Source organism: Hordeum vulgare, chromosome 6H (genome assembly GCF_904849725.1).
Source record: "Hordeum vulgare subsp. vulgare chromosome 6H, MorexV3_pseudomolecules_assembly, whole genome shotgun sequence".
NCBI lineage: Eukaryota > Viridiplantae > Streptophyta > Magnoliopsida > Poales > Poaceae > Hordeum > Hordeum vulgare.
This window is the reverse complement of record NC_058523.1, coordinates 164,890,818-164,911,946: the sequence shown is the minus strand read 5'-3', so window position 1 is coordinate 164,911,946 and position 21,129 is coordinate 164,890,818. Positions and strand designations below refer to the sequence as shown.

At 42.9% G+C, this 21,129-nt stretch overlaps 1 protein-coding gene across 1 annotated transcript; it reads right to left on the bottom strand.

Moving 5' to 3' along the window:
* Positions 1-19,669: 19,669 nt before the first annotated feature.
* On the bottom strand, positions 19,670-20,591 carry LOC123405382. Its single transcript, XM_045099093.1, has one exon. It carries the CDS (start codon positions 20,370-20,372, stop codon positions 20,031-20,033), a length of 342 nt encoding a protein of 113 aa, XP_044955028.1. The 5' UTR covers positions 20,373-20,591; the 3' UTR covers positions 19,670-20,030.
* Positions 20,592-21,129: the final 538 nt, after the last annotated feature.

The following is a 21,129-nucleotide window of genomic DNA, read 5'->3' as shown; positions in this document are numbered from 1 at the left end:
CCCCCTGACTTGTTCTCGATGCCATCCGCTCCTATAAATACAGAAACCTCCAGAAATAAACCTAGATCGGGAGTTCCGCCGCCGCAAGCCTCTGTAGCCACCAAAAACCAATCGAGAGCCCGTTCCGGCACCCTACCAGAGGGGGAATCCATCTCCGGCGGCCATCTTCATCATCCCGGCGATCTCCATGACGAGGAGGGAGTAGTTCTCCCTCGGGGCTGAGGGTATGTACCAGTAGCTATGTGTTTGATCTCTCTCTCGTGTTCTTGAGATGTCATGATCTTGATGTACCGCGGGCTTTGCTACTATAGTTGGATCCTATGATGTTCTTCCCCCTCTCCCTTCTTGTAATGAATTAAGTTTCCCCGTTGAAGTTATCTTATCGGATTGAGTCTTTAAGAACACTTGATGTATGTCTTGCACGTGTCTATCTGTGGTGACAATGGTATATTCATGTGAGTACCTGATGTATGTTTTGGTGATCAACTTGCGGGTTTCGTGACATCGGGAACCTATGCATATGGGTTGGCACACGTTTTGACTCTCCGGTAGAAACTTTGGGGCACTCTTTGAAGTTCTATATTTTGGTTGAATAGATGATTATGAGATTGTGTGATGCATATCGTATAATCATGCCCACGGATACTTGAGGTGACAATGGAGTATCTAGGTGACATTAGGGTCTTGGTTGATGTGTGTCTTAAGGTGTTATTCTAGTACGAACTCTAGGATAGATTGAACGAAAAGAATAGCTTCGTGTTACTTTACTACGGACTCTTGAATAGATCGATTTGAAAGAATAACTTTGTGGTGGTTTCGTACCCGACAATAATCTCTTCGTTTGTTCTCCGCTATTAGTGACTTTGGAGTGACTCTTTGTTGCATGTTGAGGGCTAGTTATATGATCTAATTATGTTATCATTGTTGAGAGAACTTCACTAGTGAAAGTATGAACCCTAGGCCTTGTTTCCACGCATTGCAACACCGTTCGTGCTCACTCTTATTATTAATTACCTTGCTGTTTTTATAATTTCAGATTACAAAATCCTATATCTACTATCCATATTGCACTTGTATCACCATCTCTTTGTCGAACTAGTGCACCTATACAACTTACCATTGTATTGGGTGTGTTGGGGACACAAGAGACTCTTTGTTATTTGGTTGCAGGGTTGCTTGAGAGAGACCATCTTCATCCTACGCCTCCTGCAGATTGATAAACCTTAGGTCAACTACTTGAGGGAAAATTGCTACTATCCTACAAACATCTGCACTTGGAGGCCCAACAACGTCTACAAGGAGAAGGTTGCGTAGTAGACATCACCACCGCAAAACATTTATGAGCCGAGCCTCGTTTACGATGTCTATTCTGGCAGGTAAAACGGCCCAAACCCGTATAATCATCGGAATTTTACAATTCCGGTGATTATACGAAGTCTTCTAGAAATGCTCTAATATGGTTAGTCATGTGTAATAACTAAGATTTGGTTATCTGGATCCTACTTCTCTATTTCCATTATTGTGTTAAATCTGGATCCTATTGCTAGAAATGTCCAATTTCCCTACTACTTTATTATCCATGTATATACATGTGTTAACTTTAATTTATTAGCCTATCGAGGTACAAGCAATTTCCTTATTACACTAGTAGAAAACATGCCTTTTGTTTGACCCTTTAGTTCTGGTTTGGTTTTGAACCGGGACTAATATGACCATTAGTCCCGGTTCCAACGACTAGGAGCCGTCGGTGGACTCGGGCATCATTAGACCTGGTTCGATTTGGACCTATAGTCCTGGTTTGTGACACAAACCTGGACTAAAGGGGTGGTGGCAATGTTCTGTCAAGCTGGGGCCCCCACTAGCACCTTTAGTCCCGGTCTGTTTCACAAACTGGGGCTATATGTGGACCTTTAGTCCCGGTTCCTTATACAAACTGGGACTAAAGAGTTTACTATATAAACCCCTTCGTCCAGCTCGTGTTCATTGCTCTGTTTTCTCCACTCTCTCCTCTGATCTTCCCCTTGCTCGATCCCACCCTCCAATTTTCACCAAGATTTGTGAAGATTTAAGGCACCCCATGTCTCCAAGTGTTCACAAAGGTTAGCAAATTTGTCCTTTCATCTCTCATTGCTAGATCGGCTCATGCAATTCTCTATAAGTATAGTGATTTGTGGGTTTTAGTTTGGGATTAATTATGTGGGAGTTTATTTGATTTATATGCAATTTGGGCTCAAATTAACTTCTTCGTTTGCATATGTGTAGGTGTGGTTTACTTAGTACCTTCCCGTCTCTGTCCTAACCACCGTTGATTGCCCGCACCGTCCTGTCGCCGGCTCCACCTTGGTGATCTCTTGTTCTTATCCTTTTCATACCAAAAAATCATATTTTTGTATGATTTATATAGTTTTCTTACTTGTATGATTTTATTATACATAGTGCCATGGTCTTGATATCCGTCCTCATTGGCCCTCGTCCGGTTTATGATTCGGATGTGGTATATTCTATTTTATAACTATTTGTTGCATGTCTCTATTATATGATAATCATGCCCATCAAGTTGACATAGATATTTTTATCTATGGGGTGTGTGAAGCAGAAATTGCATCCGACCCTCTTGTCGAGAAGTTATATTTAGTTGAAAAATAAAATGAATATTTGAAATAAAAATTGAAAAGAATTGAAGAAGAGAAGATGAAATTGGAGTAGTATGTTACCGAAGTCGTCGACGATCACAAGATCAAGATGGATGCAATGCGCTTGAAGATTAGAAGGATTAGAAATTATACCCTTAATAAAGAGGCTTGGTTTCACTATGTTGTTGGATCAGTTGTTACCTTACTTGCGATCTTGATCGCATTTGTTGTTGCATTTAAATACTTTATCTAGAAACTCTTGTACGTTGTTTTATGAGAATAAGTGTGTATGAATCTTATGTGTCAACTTGTATTAATTTGGTCTTTTCGGTCCTGTGTAATGAAGATGAACCGGCAATGGATGTACGAAGACCGACACTCTCCCCAGTTCATTAATGGCTTGCAGAGTTTTCTGCGTATGGCTGAGGCAAACAAGCGGGATGGTTTTATGTGTTGTTCATGTGCTGTGTGTAACAATGATAAAACTTAGTCTAAGTCAAAAGTCATTCACGTCCACCTGTTTACGTCCGGTTTCATGTATGGCTATAACTGTTTGACCAAGCTGGAGAAAGAGGGTTCTAATAGAAGAGAATGAAGAAGAAGAGGATGATTACGGTTATCCTTCGTCCCCTGTATACGATGGAATTGTTGCGGAACGTTGCATGGGAAACAAAAAATTTCCTACGCACACGAAGACCTATCATGGTGATGTCCATCTATGAGAGGAGATTAGATCTATGTACCCTTGTAGATCTCTAAGAAGGAAGTGTTAAGAAACACGGTTGATGTAGTGGTACAGCTTCGTGATTCAAATCACCATCGTCCCACGATCCGTTCCGATCTAGCACCGAATGGACGGCACCTCCGCGTTCAGCACACGTACAGCTCGATGACGATCTTGGCCTTCCTGATCCAGCAAGAGAGATGGAGAAGTAGATGAGTTCTTCGGCAGCGTGATGGCACTCCGGTGGTGCTGATGATCTACTCCTGCAGGGCTCCGCTCGAGCTCCGTAGAAATTCGATCTAGAGGCAAAACTATGTGGAATAGGCTTGAGTTGCACATGGCAAAGTTGTGTCTCAAAAATCCGTAAACCATCATTATATATAGGAGGAGGGGAGGGGCTCGCCTTGGGGCACAAGGGCCCCAAGGGTGCGCCGGCCGAAGGTGGAGGAGGACTCCTCCTCCAATTCGGTTTGGGAAGGAAGAGTACTCCTCTTCCTTCCCACCTCCCTCTTTCCTTTTTTTCTTCTTTCCTTTGGTATTTTTACTTGTGGAACCATAGCCCTCTTGGTATAACTCCACCAGCCCACTAAGGGCTTGGTGCGCCACCATAAGGCCATGGGCTCACTCCCGGGTGGGTGGGCCCCTCCCGGTAAACACCCGAAACCCATTCGTCACTCCCGGTACACTGCCGGAAATGGCTGAAACTTTTCGGTGACCAAATGAAACCAACCTATATATCAATCTTCATTTCTGGACCATTCCGGAAACCCTCGTGACATCCATGATATCATACAGGACTCCGAACAACATTCGGTAACCACACATATAATTCAACTATACTAAAACATCATCGAACCTTAAGTGTGCAGACCCTGCAGGTTCGAGAACTATGCAGACATGACCCGAGACACCCCTCAGACAATATCCAATAGCGGGACCTGGATGCCCATATTGGATCCTACGTACTCTTCGAAGATCTTATCGGCTGAACCTCAGTGTCAAGGATTCATATAATCCCGTATGTCATTCCCTTTGTCCTTCGGTATGTTACTTGCCCGAGATTTGATCGTCGGTATCCGCATACCTATTTCAATCTCGTTACGGGCAGGTCTCTTTACGCGTTCCGTAATACAAGATCCCGTGACTTACACTTAGTCACATTGCTTGCAAGGCTTGTGTGTGATGTTGTATTACCGAGTGGGCCCCGAGATACCTCTCTGTCACACGGAGTGACAAATCCCAGTCTTGATCCATACTAACTCAACGGACACCTTCGGAGATACTTGTAGAGTACCTTTATAGTCACCCAGTTACGTTGCGATGTTTGATACACACAATGTATTCCTCCGGTGACAGTGAGTTATATAATCTCATGGTCATAGGAATAAATACTTCACACGCAGAAAACAATAGCAACAAAATGACACAATCAATATGCCACGTTATAGTTTGGGTCTAGTCATCACATGATTCTCCTAATGATGTGATCGAGTTATCAAGTGACAACACTTGCACATAGTCAGAAAACCTTGACTATCCTTGATCAACTGGCTAGCCAACTAGAGGCTTGATAGGGACATTGTTTTGTCTATGTATCCACACATGTATCTATGTTTTCATTCAATACAATTATAACATGGATAATAAACGATTATCTTGAAGTAGGAAATATAACAATAAATATTTTATCATTGCCTCTAGGGCATATTTCCAACAGTCTCCCACTTGCACTAGAGTCAATAATCTAGTCCTCACATCGCCATGCGATTTACATTGTAATAAATCTAACACCCATACAGTTCTGGTGTTGATCATGTTTTGCCCGTGGAAGAGGTTTAGTCAGTGGATCTGCTACATTCAGATCTGTGTGCACTTTGCAAATATTCACGTCCTCTGCTTCGACGTAGTCGCGGATGAGGTTGAAGCGTCGTTTGATATGCCTGATCTTCTTGTGAAACCTTGGTTCCTTTGCTAAAGCAATGGCACCAGTGTTGTCACAGAACAGAGTTATTGGATTTAGTGCGCTCGGCACAACTCCAAGATCCGTCATGAACTGCTTCATCCAGACACCCTCCTTTGGTGCCTCTGAGGCAGCCATGTACTCTCCTTCACATGTAGAATTTGCTATGATGCTTTGCTTGGAACTGCACCAGCTTACCGCACCCTCATTAAGAATAAATACGTATCCGGTTTGAGACTAAGAGTCATTCGGATCAGTGTCAAAGCTTGCGTCAACGTAACCCTTTACGGCGAGCTCTTCGTCACCTCTGTAAACAAGAAACATTTCCTTAGTCCTTAGTCACATTACCGTCTCTGTTCGTCTTCTTCTTAAAGATCCATTTGTTGTGAATAGCCTTGCGGCCTTCAGGTAATACTTCCAAAGTCCACACTTTGTTTTCATACATAGATCATATCTCGGACTTCATGGCCTCCAACCATTTGTTGGAATCTGGGCCCACCATTGCTTCTTCATAATTCGTAGGTTCATTGTTGTCTAACAACATGATTGATAAGACAGGATTACCTTACCACTCAGGAGTAGTATGTGATCTTGTCGACCTGCGTGGTCCGATAGGAACTTGATCCGAAGTTTCATGATCATCATCATTAACTTCCTCCTCAACCGGCGTCGCTTCGACAGGGGTTGCCCCTTGCCCTGCGCCACCATCTAGAGGGACTATAGGTTTGACAACCTCATCAAGTTATATCTTCCTCCCACTCAATTCTTTCGAGAGAAACTCCTTCTCAAGAAAAGCTCCATTCTTAGCAACAAACAATTTGCCCTCGGATTTGAGATAGAAGGTGTACCCACCTGTCTCCTTTGGGTAACCTATGAAGACGCACTTTTCCGCTTTGGGTTCCAGATTTTCAGGCTCACGCTTTTTGACATAAGCATCACATCCCCAAACTTTAAGAAACGACAACTTTGGTCTTTTGCCATACCACAGTTCGTATGGTGTCGCCTGAACGAATTTTGATGGTGCCCTATTTAAAGTGAATGCAGCTGTCTCTAATGCATAACCCCAAAACAATAACGGCAAATCGGTTAGAGACATCATAGATCGCACCATTTCTAACAAAGTACGATTACGACGTTCGGACACACCATTACGCTGTGGTGTTCCAGGCGGTGTCAACTGTGACACATTGTCTTAAGTGAGCACCAAACTCGAAACTCGGATATTCACCCCCACGATCAGAACGTAGAAACTTGATCTTCTTGTTACGATGATTTTCAACTTCACTCTGAAATTGCTTGAACTTCTCAAACGTTTCAGACTTGTGTTTCATTAAGTAGATATATCCATACCTACTCAAATCGTAAGTGAAGGTGAGAAAATAACGATATCCGCCGTGCGCCTCCACACTCATCGGACCGCACACATCGGTATGCATGATCTCCAACAAGTCACTTGCACGCTCTATTGTTTCGGAGAACGGAGTCTTAGTCATCTTGCCCATGAGGCATGGTTCGCATGTGTCAAGTGAATCAAAGTCAAGTGACTCCAAAAGCCCATCAGAATGGAGTTTCTTCATGTGCTTTACACCAATATAACCTAAGCGACAGTGCCACAAAAACATGGCGCTATCATTGTTTATTCTACATCTTTTGGTCTCAATGTTATGTATATGTGTATTATCGCTATAATGATTCAATATGAACAATCCTCTCACACTGGGTGCATGACCATAAAAGATTTTACTCATAGAAATAGAACAACCATTATTCGCTGACTTAAACGAGTAACCGTCTCACAATAAACAAGATCCATATATAATGTTCATGCTTAACGCAAGCATTAAATAATAGTTATTTAAGTTCATAACTAATCCTAATGGTAACTGAAGTGAGACTGTGCTGACGGCGATTGCATCAACCTTGGAACCATTTCCCACGTGCATCGTCACTTCATCCTTCGCCAGCCTTTGTTTATTCCCCAGTTCCTGCTTCGAGTTGCAAATATGAGCAACAGAACCGGTATCGAATACCCGCGCACTACTACGAGAGTTGGTTAAGTACACATCAATAACATGTATATCAAATATACCTGATTTTTCCTTGGCCGCCTTCTTATCAACCAAATACTTGGCGCAGTTGCCCTTCGAGTGACCCAGTCCCTTGCAATAATAACACTCTATTTCAGGCTTAGGTCCAGCCTTGGGTTTCTTCGTCGGACTGGCAATAGGCTTTCCGCTCTTCTTGGAGTTACCCTTCTTGCCTTTTCCGTTTCTCTTGAAACAAGTGGTCTTATTGACCATCAACACTTGATACACACAAGGTATTCCTCCGGTGCCAGTGAGTTATATGATCTCATGGTCATAGGAATAAATACTTGACACGCAGGAAACAAGTGCAACAAAATGACACGATCAATATGCTACGTCCATAGTTTGGGTCTAGTCCATCACATGATTCTCCTAATAATGTCATCCAGTTATCAAGTGACAACACTTCACATAGTCAGAAAACCTTGACTATCCTTGATCAACTGGCTAGCCAACTAGACGCTTGCTAGGGACATTGTTTTGTCTATGTATCCACACATGTATCTATGTTTTCATTCAATACAATTATAGCATGGATAATAAACGATTATCTTGAAACAGGAAATGTAATAACAACTATTTTATCATTGCCTCTAGGGCATATTTCCAACAGGAACTACAATGGGGGAAGAAGCTGAAGTAGAGGCACCAGATGAGCCCACTGATGATCTTGGTCGGGCCATTGCTGATACAAAGAGAAACTGCGCAAGTGAACAGGAGAAGTAGAAGTTGCAGTGGATGTTAGGGGATCACAAGAAATTGTTGCACCCAAATTGCAAAGATGACAAGAAGAAGCTGGGTACCACACTGGAATTGCTGCAATGAAAGGCAGAGAATGGTGTATATGACAAGGGTTTTGAAAAGTTGTTGAAATTGTTAAAGAAGATGCTTCCAAAGGACAACGAATTGCCCAACACTACGTACGAAGCAAAGAAGACTATTTGCCCGCTAGGATTAGAGGTGAAGAAGCTACATGCATGCCCCAATGACTGCATCCTGTATCGCGGTGAGGAGTACGAGAATTTGAATGCATGCCCGATATGCGGTGCCGAGCTCTATAAGATCGGGCGCGATGACCCTGGTAACAATGTTGAGGTCCAGCGCCCAGGAAGAGGATTCCTGCCAAGGTGATGTGGTATGCTCCTATAATACCATGGTTGAAACGTTTGTTCCAAAACAAAGAGCATGCCAAGTTGATGCGATGGCACAAAGACGAGCGTAAGAAAGACAAGAAGTTGAGAGTACCCGCATATGGGTCACAGTGGAGGAAAATCGAGAGAGAGTGGTCGGACTTTGCATATGACCCAAGGAACTATTGGTTTGGTTTAAGTGCAGATGGCATTAATCCTTTTGGGGAGCAGAGTAGCAATCATAGCACTTGCCCCGTGACTCAATGTATCTATGACCTTCCTCCTTGGTTATGCATGAAGCGGAAGTTCAGAATGATGCCAGTGCTCATCCAAGGCCCCAAGCAACCCGACAACGACATTGATGTGTACCTAAGGCCATTAGTTGAAGAACTTTTACAGCTGTGGGCTATCAAAGGTGTACATGTGTGGGATGAGCACAAACAGGAGGAATTTGACCTACGAGCATTGTTGTTTGTAACCATCAATGATTGGCCTGCTCTTAGTAACCTTTCAGGACAGACAAACAAGGGATACCACGCATGCACGCACTGTTTAGATGATACCGGAAGTATATACTTGGATAAATGTAAGAAGAATGTGTACCTAGGACATCGTCGATTTCTTCCAATCAAGCATCTCTTAAGAAAAGAAGGCAAGCATTTCAAAGGTAAGGCGGATTACTGGAAGAAGCATGTCCATCGTACTGGTGATCATATACTTCATATGGTCAAGGAGTTAAAAGTAAATTTTGGAAAGGGTCCTCGCGGACAATCGGTTCCGAATGGCGTTGATGGACACGCACCCATGTGGAAGAAGAAATCTATATTTTTGGACCTACCTTATTGGAAAGTCCTAGAGGTCCGCTCTACAATAGACGTGATGCAAGTGACGAAGAATCTTTGCATGAACCTCCTAGGCTTCTTGGGTGTGTATGGAAGACAAAAGATACATCGGAGGCACGTGAGGACCAGCAACGTATGCACAAAAAAGACGACATGCATCCAAAGAAGTATAAAGGTCCTGTAAGCTACGCTCTTACCAAAGAAGAGAAGGAAATCTTCTTTCAATGCCTGCTCAGTATGAAGGTCCCGTCTGGCTACTCGTCGAATATAAAGGGAATAATAAATATGGAAGATAAAAAATTCCAGAACCTAAAGTCTCATGACTGCCACGTGATTATGACGCAATTCCTTCCGGTTGCATTGAGGGGGCTTCTACCAGAAAACGTCGGATCATCCATTGTGAAGCTATGTGCATTCCTCAATGCAATCTCTTAGAAGGTAATCGATCTAGAAATCCTACCAAGGTTACAGAATGATTTGGTGCAATGTCTTGTCAGTTTCGAGTTGGTGTTCCCTCCATCCTTCTTCAATATCATGACGCACGTCCTAGTTCACCTAGTCGAGAAGATTGACATTTTGGGCCCTGTATTTCTATACAATATGTTCCCCTTCATGAGGTTCATGGGAGTCTTAAAGAAATATGTTCACAACCGTGCTACGCCAGAAGGAAGCATCTCCAAGGGCCATGAAACAGAGGAGGTCATTGAGTTTTGTCTTGACTTTATTCCTGATATTAAGTCGATTGGTCTTTCTGAATCGAGGCATGAGGGCAGACTGGGTGGAAAAGGCATGCTAGGAAAGGATTTAGTAATATGTAAGTACGAACATTCTTGGGCGGAAGCACACAATTCTACAAAATTCCACCTTGGTGGCTCCGTATATCGAGCAACATATGGATATTGTACGCTCCAGGAATCAAGAGCAGTCTGGTCCCTGGATCAAACGTACACACATGTCTTCATTCGGCGGTTGGTTGCAAACACGTCTCATGCATGACCCTGAAGTTGGAGATGACTTGTACTTGTTGTCCAAGTTACCATCTTCGACTATATCGACTTTCAAAGGGTATGAGATAAATAGGAATACATTTTACACGATCTCCCAAGATAAAAAGAGCACCAACCAAAACAGCGGTGTCCGCTTTGATGCAGCAAACACCAACAATAGGCGAAAGGACACATATTATGGTTACATAGAGGAGATATGGGAACTTGACTATGGAAACAATTTGAAGGTCCCTTTGTTTCGGTGCAAATGGGTCAATCTAAAAGGAGTCGGGGTAAAGGAAGACTCACGGTAGGGAATGACAAAAGTGGATCTCAACAATCTTGGGTACACAGATGAACCATTCGTCCTAGCCAATGATGTGGCGCAGGTTTTCTATGTGAACGACATGTCTACCAAGCCGAGAAAAAGAAACGGTAAGGAAGCGAATACATCATACGATGAGCCAAAACGCCACATAGTTTTTTCATGGAAAAGAAACATCGTGGGAGTGGAGGACAAGACAGACATGTCAGAAGATTATGAAAAGTTTCACAAAATTCCTCCCTTCACAGTGAAGACTAACCCAAGTATCTTGTTAAATGATGAAGATTGTCCATGGTTACGACGCAAAGGGACACACGTGAAGAATAAGTTTTATACCCCAACATCCCAATCTCGGATGTCACCGACTTTCACTGTCATCACTTTCTTCTTAGTGAGTTTCCGGCTATATATATGTGTGTGTTATGGCATTTGAAACACAAAGAAACATTATGTATCTCTTTCATATAAAAAGTTGGAAGGGTTAGGGCAAAAACAGGATGCAGTTCGTGTACAAACTGGACTATCTCTTCTGAAGTATCAGGGTTCTCGATGAATACTCATCTCTTACATAGCCATTTCATTTTTTATCTTATTTCAACTCAAGACTTTTTGTGCCCTCAATATGCATCATTCAAAGCCACCTCATAAATTTTCAACCCTTTCTCACCTCATTTGCTATTTTCCAAGCATTAAATGATTTTTTGAGCTAAATGACCCTGAAATTGAAAAGCCCTACAAATCAACTCGGAAAAGGTTCAAACTTGGCATGGTATCATAATTTCACCCACATGGCATGTGCTAAAAAGTTGGAAGGGTTACGGAAAAAAGAGGTTGCACTTCGTGTACAAACTGGACTATCTCTTTCGAAGTATGAGGGTTCTGGACGAATACTCATCTCTTACAAAGCGGTTTCATTTTTTTAATCTTATTTCAACTCAAGACATTTTGTGCCCTCAATATGCATCATTTAAAGCCACCAAATAAATTTTCAACCCTTTCTAACCTCATTGGCTATTTTCCATGCATTAGATGATTTTTTTGTGCTAACTGACCCTAAAATTGAAAAGCGCTACAAATAAACTCAGAAAAGGCTCAAACTTGGCATGGTATCATCATTTCACCGACACGGCATGTGATAAAAATTTGGAAGGGTTACGGCAAAAATAGGATGCACCTCGTGTACAAACTGGACTATCTCTTTCGAAGTATCAGGGTTCCGGACGAATACTCATCTCTTACAAGGACATTTCATTTTTTTAATAACCTAAAAACTACCAAATTTAATATAATGATAAAACAAACTAATATTAAACATCAGAAAAAAGACTGACTAAAAAATATATTTGTAAAGTAAAGTTATTCACAAACTAGTGATTCACACAAGTTCAAAAAAATCAAATTTAAACTATGTAAATTTCAAAATTACTAGCACTACTAGAAATTTTGTAGTTTTTTTGACCTAAACCAAAAATAATAATTCAAAAACTATAAATAGTTTAGCACTTATTTCAAATTTAAAAACAGAATTGACGTGTTTGGAAAAACAAAAGCAATAAAAAAGAAAAAATTGACCTTTAGTCCTGGCTCGAGCCACCAACCGGGACTAAAGGTCCCTTCCCGCGCAGAATTTGGGCCACCGAAAATAGACCTTTAATCCCGATTGGTGGCTACAACTAGGACTAAAGGTGCCTGCCAGTGGGCCAGGCGCCCAACCTTTAGTCCCGGTTGGTGCCACCAACCAGGACTGAAGACCCTTTAGTCCCGGTTCGTGGCACCAACCGGGACTAAAGGTACCGGTCATATATAACTGCTTCCTTCTCTCCTTACCAATCGACCATCATTTTCGCGATAAAATAGAGCAGAGCCGCCGCCGCCCTCTCCATCCTGACGCCGTCAGGTTGCCCATTTTCACCGGCGACCCGTGCGCGCCCTCGACGTCGCCGTCCGGCCGATCTGCTCCCAAGCGCCGCCCAAGCTTGCGCCTACGCTGCCACCACTCCTTCGCGGGCGCTCTCCTCGATCCTCCAAGCGTCGCCGCGTCCCGAGCCCGCACCGGTGAGCCTCCAGCCTCCAGCCTCCAGCCTCCTTCCCGCCTCCAGCCTCCTCCTCCGTCTCCGGCGACCATCCCTGCCGCTGAGCCTCTCCTCACCTCTTCATAATACTTCTAGTTTCAGTATACGAGTTCATGTTTTAGTAACTGAGTTCATCGGAAAACATCATTTGGACTACTTTAGCAATAAGAACACGTGTTGAACCGAAAACAGAATATAGGAAAAATCCGAAATTTAGCTTTGGGTAGGGGTGAGTGCTATCTCAATTTGTTGGATAGTGCTCCTTCTAGTCAATCCAAAATTTAGTTGGCTAATTATTGATGATTTTCTGTGCCAATTTGTCCCATTTGGTAGTTTCTTTAATAAAGATTAACGAAAACTTGATGTAGTGTAGTCCTGGTGGTTGCACGCTTGCTGTTTTCCGCGAGCGTATAGTTGCTTTATTATCTTCCTCTAGCCCAATAGAACCATAAAAATAAAACTAGCAAGTCAAAACAGCACAATATAGTATTCTTTTCTTTCAATAGCCTAATTTCAAGTAGGAATTTAAATAGTTGTAGAATTGGTTCTCGACGTCGATGATGCCTAGCCCGCATCCCCGTCGTCGACTCGGTGGCGACCACGTGCTTGATAGGCGCCAGCATGTGCGGGACTGGGCTCCGCCTGGCTGGCACTAGGAGGAGCTACCTTCCGGGCTGTGCAGCTTGGTGAGGAATCGGGCTCCCCTCGTCGACCCAGAGCTTCTTTGATGGCGGTCACATGGGCCACTTTCAGTGCCGAGGCTGCCGGCCCCCAAGGAGGAGGTATGTCGCCGTGTCAGGGAGGAGGACGAGCACCTCCGTCGCTACATGGAGGCGTTGGAAGCCAGGTTCTCCAATACCTGGCAGGTTCTTCAGCGATCTCACCCCAGCTATGATCCGGTGATGGTACCTGCTCTTTGGGTATCCACCACCCGCGCCTGAGTACAGCGACAACTCTTTGTTGGTTGACTAGTTAGATATTATTTGAGAGATGTATTAGTGATGTATTCGAGATTATATATTCGATAATATTAAGTGGATTATCCGATGATGCATTAATTAAGTATATTATTCGATGTATTAGTGATATTATATATACATGATGATCTTGCTAGCTAAAGTGAATACTAAATTGTTTTATCTTTTTCTCGGTTAGTTAAGCTATGGATGGTAGAGACAGAGACCATGATCAAGAGCATGTCTTGTACGAGATGATACGCTCTGGAAACGAAGAGGATGAAGAAAAAGATGATTGCGCACAATACCTTAACCCATCCGGTGAGGGAATCGAGGAAGAACAACCAAGAGACGACGGGGAACCAGGCGACAATGATGCTGAAGAAATTTTTCTCGAATTATCAAAGTCCGGCGAGGTATATATTTGGCATGTGGTGATCATTAGATGTGTATTAATTGATCTATATATATATATATATATATATATATTAATTAACGAATCTCCTCTTTTAGCCCTCTGGATCGAGCAAATCTTCTACGAGCACGGAAGTACAAGGCCCGGACAAAAAGTTGCCCGAGGGCACAAGGTACAACATTGACGCGATATCATTAGGTGGAGAACCAACTAATCCCCAAAATAATGCATCCAAATTTGTACCTCAATGCGGAGTTATTGTGAAGGACCAAATCCCTATATCCATTGAAGAATGGCATAGGCCAAAGTAAGATCAAGAAGTTAGTTTTGTGGACGAAAGAGCAAAAAATCTGCTTTGGGATACACTCATGGCACATTTCACCCTACCAGAGAATTTCTCACATAAACAACGTGAGAAAGTCAAAAAGTTTGCTCTTAAGAAGATGTACACCCAATTCTGCAACTGGAAGAAAAGGTTATGGGCCGACTTCGACAAAACAAGGAAAGACTCTAGAATTCACTGGACAATATGAGAGGATAAAAGATCATCGGGACTTATCCGTGCAGTTCAAGCAATCAGAAACAGCTAAGGAGCGTGTGATGATAAACAAGGAAAATGCTTAGAAAAAAGTGCATCACCATTCTTTAGGGTCAGGTGGCTACAAGAGTGGCATTCCTGAGTGAGATGAATTCGAGCAGAAGATGATTGATGCAGGGGTCACTCCGCAAACATCCACTTGACCTGAAAGGTGCAGAAATTGGTTTTATGGGCATGGGGGAAAGTTGGACCCAAAGACAAGGTTGCTTGTGGAGCAGGCAAGTCTTCAAAGTGCCTCTCAAGTTATATTTGCTGCAATAGAAGATGCTCGAACGTGGGTGTCCCAGCCCGAGAGAGAGAACGGCGAGCTTACACGCGCCCTCAAGAATCCAGAACACCCGGGAGGAACACGAGGCAAAGGCGTTATTCCATGGATTGAGGGGTTTAAGGACTGGGGCGATTATAGAAGCCGTGCGAGAAAGAAGAATCAGGAGTAGGCCAGGAAGAAGCAGGATGCTAACCGGCTTGCGGATTTGGAATGCAAATTCTTGCGGCAACAGGAGCAGATCGACACACTTAGCCAGCAAAGGACGCCTGAGCTGCTAGAGCAACCAGTCGATCTAGCATTGGATAGTACCGTCCCATCGATGCCGAAAAGCAACGTGGGTTCCACGGGTGTCCTTGCCGACGATGCACTGTTGGCTAGCTACCCTGGGGATGAAATCAGAGAGACACAAAGTTGTGAGCTTGACATGAAACTCAACAACATATACGTGAAGGCGGCGGTCGGCTATGCTTTAACAAATCCCGTTGGTGCAACCTTCCATAGCACTCCAATTCCACCTAGCTATGCTCGTGTCGGGGTGGATGAAGTGATGTCGGGATATGAGTCACTACAACTCGACATTCCTGGGGGTGAAGGGCAGCAGACACTGCAAGAAGTCATATGTGGCCTCTGCTTATGGAGAAAGGACTGCATCGTCTTTCCAAGGCCACCGACTCCTCCTTCAAGTCCGTCGCGCCAGCCGACTCCACCCCACCAGCCGACTCCACCCCGCCAACCGACTCCACCCAGCCAGCCGACTCCACCCTGCCAACCCGCCATCGGGAAGCCATTTCATTTTCTGTCAACGAACCAGAGTCCAAAGCGGAATAAGCCTAGGAAGAAACACACCCCTCCTCCCCCGCCAATCTTGGCTTACGAGAAGACCAGAGAGGAATTAGATGAGACAGTGGATGCTGAGTTGCAGGGCCATAAAGACAAGAGAAAGCCTGTACCAAAGGATATAATAGCTCTGGAAGACGTCAGGCGCGTTCTGGCCAATCTTGTCGACCCGCCGCCTCCGAAGAGAGTTAAATTAGACTATGACCGCTCTATTGCCAAGTCATATCAAAAGTGGCAAACGAAGACGGTGCTCCTTAACAGAAGAAGCAGGAAAACCATTCCCCGGCTGGGAGAACAGCCAGTGCAATCGATCTCGCCGCTCAAGGTCGGTACCGATGAGTTCGTAGTCGATCCCGATGTTGCTCAAAAGATGGCTATGGAGGCTGGTGTCACTGTTGTACAACTCCTCGGCAACGAGAACATTCCCATCACGGTGGAAGGGAATAACCAACTAGTATGGACATTTCAACCCAGGAAACCTCTCGTCAGGCCTGAGCTTGTCAAGCAGCTACCAACAAAAATGTACAAATTGCATACCTCATACATGAAGGAAGCAGAACTCGGGCGTCAGTCCCTAATGGTGAAAGTCAAGCTAGAGCATATCTTCAATTGCAAAGATTTGTGGATTGAGAATCCAGAATTTTGGCAGTTATACAATCAAGACGCACTCGACAAATCTCTCGTCAGTTGCTATTGTTTGTAAGTGATTTCTTTCTGTAATTCAAGTCCCTAGCTCATCGACTCGTTCATTTGCCTCTAATTATCCTCACTATATTATTTTGTGTGTGTGGTTTTATCCAGAATGAAGATGCTTGAAATGAAAAGAGATGGACTATATGGCATTGGCTTCACTGACCCAAATACCAATTTTGAACAGGCGGTAGTAGAATACACAGAAGAGACAGAGGAGAACTTGTATCGGTTTTTCGAGATACTAAGTCACAATGAAAATAATATTATTTCCTTACAACTTGAAGTGAGTGTTACTGTTGTCTTGTACTATAAATTATATTTTGCTTACTCGATCGATGTTAAGTTTACGTATAGTTCTTGATGAGTTGCATGCATGCCCGTATATAGAACACAGATTCCATTTTATCCTGCTCGTCATTATGATTGACCAGGGAAAAGTTCAAGTACTCGACTCGCTAAGAAAAGACGAAGGCGAGTACAAGTCCCTGAAGTTGATGCTGGACCGGTAATTTCAATCATTATCGCACTATGTCGGCCTCTTTATATCATTAACTGATATCAATTAATCAGTGACTCTTTTTATTATTTTTCTTTGCCGGACAGGGTTTGGAGCCGGTTTATCAAGAATGTTTGCAGTGAATGGAAACCAGAGCTGCGATGGACACCGCATAGGGTAATTAAGTAGTACTAGCTACGTCCGCGCATCTCTTTAGTTCTAGTTTCAATACCATTATAATGCTTGATTATTATCTGACTGAGTTCTATTCTCGTAAATTTTTGCATGCCGCAGCAACCGGAGAATATCTATGTGCATACTTTATCTGTGAGAACATTCGCTCCTTTACGACCGAACTGCCGACTAAACTAGGAACTCTTACGGTACATAAACATTATTCACAATTTTATATTCATGGTCTAATATATATATATATATATTCATATTGGTCTCCTTCTTCAAAAGATGACGGAGAAGCGGGAGGAACTCCTCCGAACGGAATGCATACGAGCACTTCAAGAGGAATTTGCCGGATTTTTGCTGGATGAGGTCATATATCCCAAGGGAGAATGCCACTTCACCGGTTAATGCATGCATGTAACTGATCCACAAGTTGTAAGAGAAATTCTATATACCAAATTGTACATATATATCCATGTGTGTATGCATATATATATATGGTCGTCCGAGATATTCTATGATATACGTCCTAAAAGATATTCTGTGATATATATATGTACCAAATTCTATGATATGTTTGAAATGAAAAAGAATTAAATGGAAAACTGAAAGCGAAAAGCAAAAAAAACAATAAACCCCAAAACCCCAAATCACAGAATCCTTTAGTCCCGGTTGGTGTTACGAACCGGGACTAAAGCTCCATGCCCCCTGACACACTCTGACAGCCACATGAAATGGATTTAGTCCCAAATCGTGGCAAACCGGGCTTTAGTCCCAAGTTAATAGTCTCGGTTGGTGAAACGGGATTATAGGCCCTTACCAACCGGGACTATAGTCCCGTTTTCTACTACTGTTATCAGCCATATCTCTTCTTTGTACGAGTGAGCAGTTGCGCTCTCTTTCATCATAAAGGTCTCTTGTATTATACTTTTGCTCTCTGCTCATCCTGCGTTTTCCCCTTCTCTATTTTCATGTTTGACATGCTACAAAAAATAAGATCACAAATATGATTAATGTGAATGGTTTCTTAATTTTGTCAAAAGGTTATGTGGATAGTTCTATAGGTGTATATTGTACATATATTATCCCATTCATATTGATTATTTCCTGCTCACGTTCATTTTGTTTACTAAAGAACACCATGTTGAAGTGACTTTAGTAGTTGGTTGTAAGATGAATGTTCGATATGGAGCTCACTTGTGCTTTGTATATACTTCCTCCGTCCCAAAATTCTTGTCTTAAATTTGTCTAGATATGAATGTATCTAGTCATGTTTTAGTATTTTGATACATTTATTTCTAAACAAACTTAAGACAAGAATTTTGGGACGGAGAGAGTACTACATGTCTTTTCTTCCACTAAGAGGAATGCTCGTAGGTGACCGACTTTAACAGCTATCCTAGACTTGGGGGCACGCCTGACTACTTTTGGCTCTACTAAAATTTGTAAGACCTCGCCTCTGTAACTTCCTCTGGGTGTACCAAAATTTGTAAAGCCTCGCATATGTGATTTATTTTGGTTCTACTGAAACTTGTTAAGTCTTCTTTCGAATTCAAAACAAATTGTAAATCTATATCATATATCATTCCAAATTGATGGACTTGGCAACACACGCCACTAATGATCTAGTAAGTTACTAAAAATTGCCATGATCAATGAAATGATTTTGATATGGTTCCTAATTAAAAAATTCCATCCTCAATTACTTTAAAAATGCATTGTCAATTATTCAAATTTATCATGAACCGTAAACTAAAATTGTCATGGTGAATTTCTTAAATTTGTCATGATATATGCACTAACATTTAAAATGATTCATACAAATAATAATTTTCATGGTCAAAAAACTAAAACTGCCATGGTCAAAATACGCAAATTGTCATGATCTATAAACTAAAATTTTCATGATGAATTACTAAAAAGTGTCATGATCCATTAACTAAATTTATCATGATTAATTACTTAAAATTGTCATGGTCAATTAATAAAAAAAATCATGAAAAGTAGTTAATCATAGGTTTGGGAAACTACACGACACCCTAAAACGGGTGTGGCTATCTCATATATATAGGGGTGCACAAAGGTGTACAATACATATACTAGTCATGTCCATAGGCTACGTATATTACAGTCTAACAAGCTTTAAATCTAGAAGAAAAACAATGATGAAAATATCATGGAAACTTTAGTGTAAACTTTAGTGTAAACTATATGGCAATTTCAATGTAAATATCATGGAAACTCTTGGCCTAAAAAAGTCGTCGAAATATATCAATAGATCTAGTTTTGAAGATATCGTCGAGATGGATTAAATGATGAAAACGGATTTTTAATCAGTTTTTTTATCTAAGAGATGAAAAAATTAAGTCTGAAAAATCAAACAAATTTCTTTGATGTCATTTGTTTGACGTGAAAAGATGAATGGTGGTGAAGGTGTTTCGACCATATTTTTTCGTGTCATGCGTGTGATATTTATTATTTGGGTAAAATAAACGAAAAGAAGGAAACAGTTTAGTTGCCTCCCACCCCAAATATCCCATGGCCAACAATAGGAAGATCAAAACGAGGCCAAATCGATTCGAATTTAGAACTTGTTTCTGAACTTCAACGATATTAACAGGAGCAACTAGCAAAGTTTTTCATCAGCTATTGGGAATCATCGTGGCACGCTCACTTTCTCATCTCTTCCTTTTCTTTTCTCTTTTTTTCTTCTGGGAATCATCAGCTATTGGGAATCATCGTGGCAACACAACTACAAAGGCAACGCAAAATGCAAGAAGATACAGCCATGCGCTTAGAAGTCAGGCTTGGATCGTCAGCGCTTCCTCTCAGTGGCCGAGGATGGTCATGTGGGTGTCGAACGACGGCAGCTCGTCGTCCTCGTCGGTGTCCCCATCGCCGTCGCGGTCGATCTTGCCGAGGCCCGGGATGGGCAGCGATGTCAGGGACGGCAGCCTCGCGCCGAACCCGCCCTCCTCCTCCGTGTTCTCGGGCGCCTTGGGGTCCCCCGGCTTGCACGTCTTGTCCTGGAGCGGATTGCACGCCAAGCCGCCGGGAGCGGGGGCCGGCGCGCCGCCGCCGGCCGAGACGGCATCTGCATGCCTTGTGGCGAGCAGCGCGCACGCGAGCGCCGCGGCGAGCATCAGCGACACACGCGCGGACGGCGCCATGACCGTGCTGGTTATGCTGTACAGGGCGGGTGGTGTGGAGGCGGCACGAACGTCGGTACGTGAGTTTTTTCCTTCTCGCTGGAGTCTGTGGAGCGGGACGAGAGGCGCGGCGGCGCGCGCGCGCTTTAAAAGGCGGCGACGGGATGCCGGATTTAGCCGGGAGTTACGACGGTTGCGGGCGTTGCTCGCTGTGTGTGGCTGGGCACCACCCCCACGGTTATGCTGGGAGCGGGAGTTGAGGAGCTGATCAAGAATATGCAACAGACGACAGTTGTTTTCTCTGCAGAAACCTGCAATAGACTCTGAATCGGTCCTCGCATGCATGCACGAGGCAAGACAACTTCCGAAAAAGGGTTTCCACTGTTTTATACTCCCTCGGTTTTTAAATATAAGTTTTTTATAGATTTCACTAATAAACAACATACGGAACAAAATAAATAAATCTACATTCTAAAATATATGTATATGTATATACATTCTTATGTAGTTTTTAATATAACCTTAAAAAACTTATATTTAAAAACGAGAGAGTACTACAATAAAAGCGGTCAATACAGAACACATCAACCACCACACTCCCCCCTCCAAAAAATAAACAATGCCAACAACGACAGCTCGATGAAGCATGGATGGCTCGGCACCGCTGCACCCTCTCAAGTGGTTGATGAGGACATCCCAACCAAGAACACTACACCAACCATCGATGGACCTATAGCAAGAAGTCGTGGCAAACTTATATGTGATCAGGTAAAAACTA

Bases quoted from the DNA above. Each gene is read 5' to 3' on its own strand.
- LOC123405382 (XM_045099093.1), bottom strand. From the start codon at position 20,372: ATGGCGCCGTCCGCGCGTGTGTCGCTGATGCTCGCCGCGGCGCTCGCG.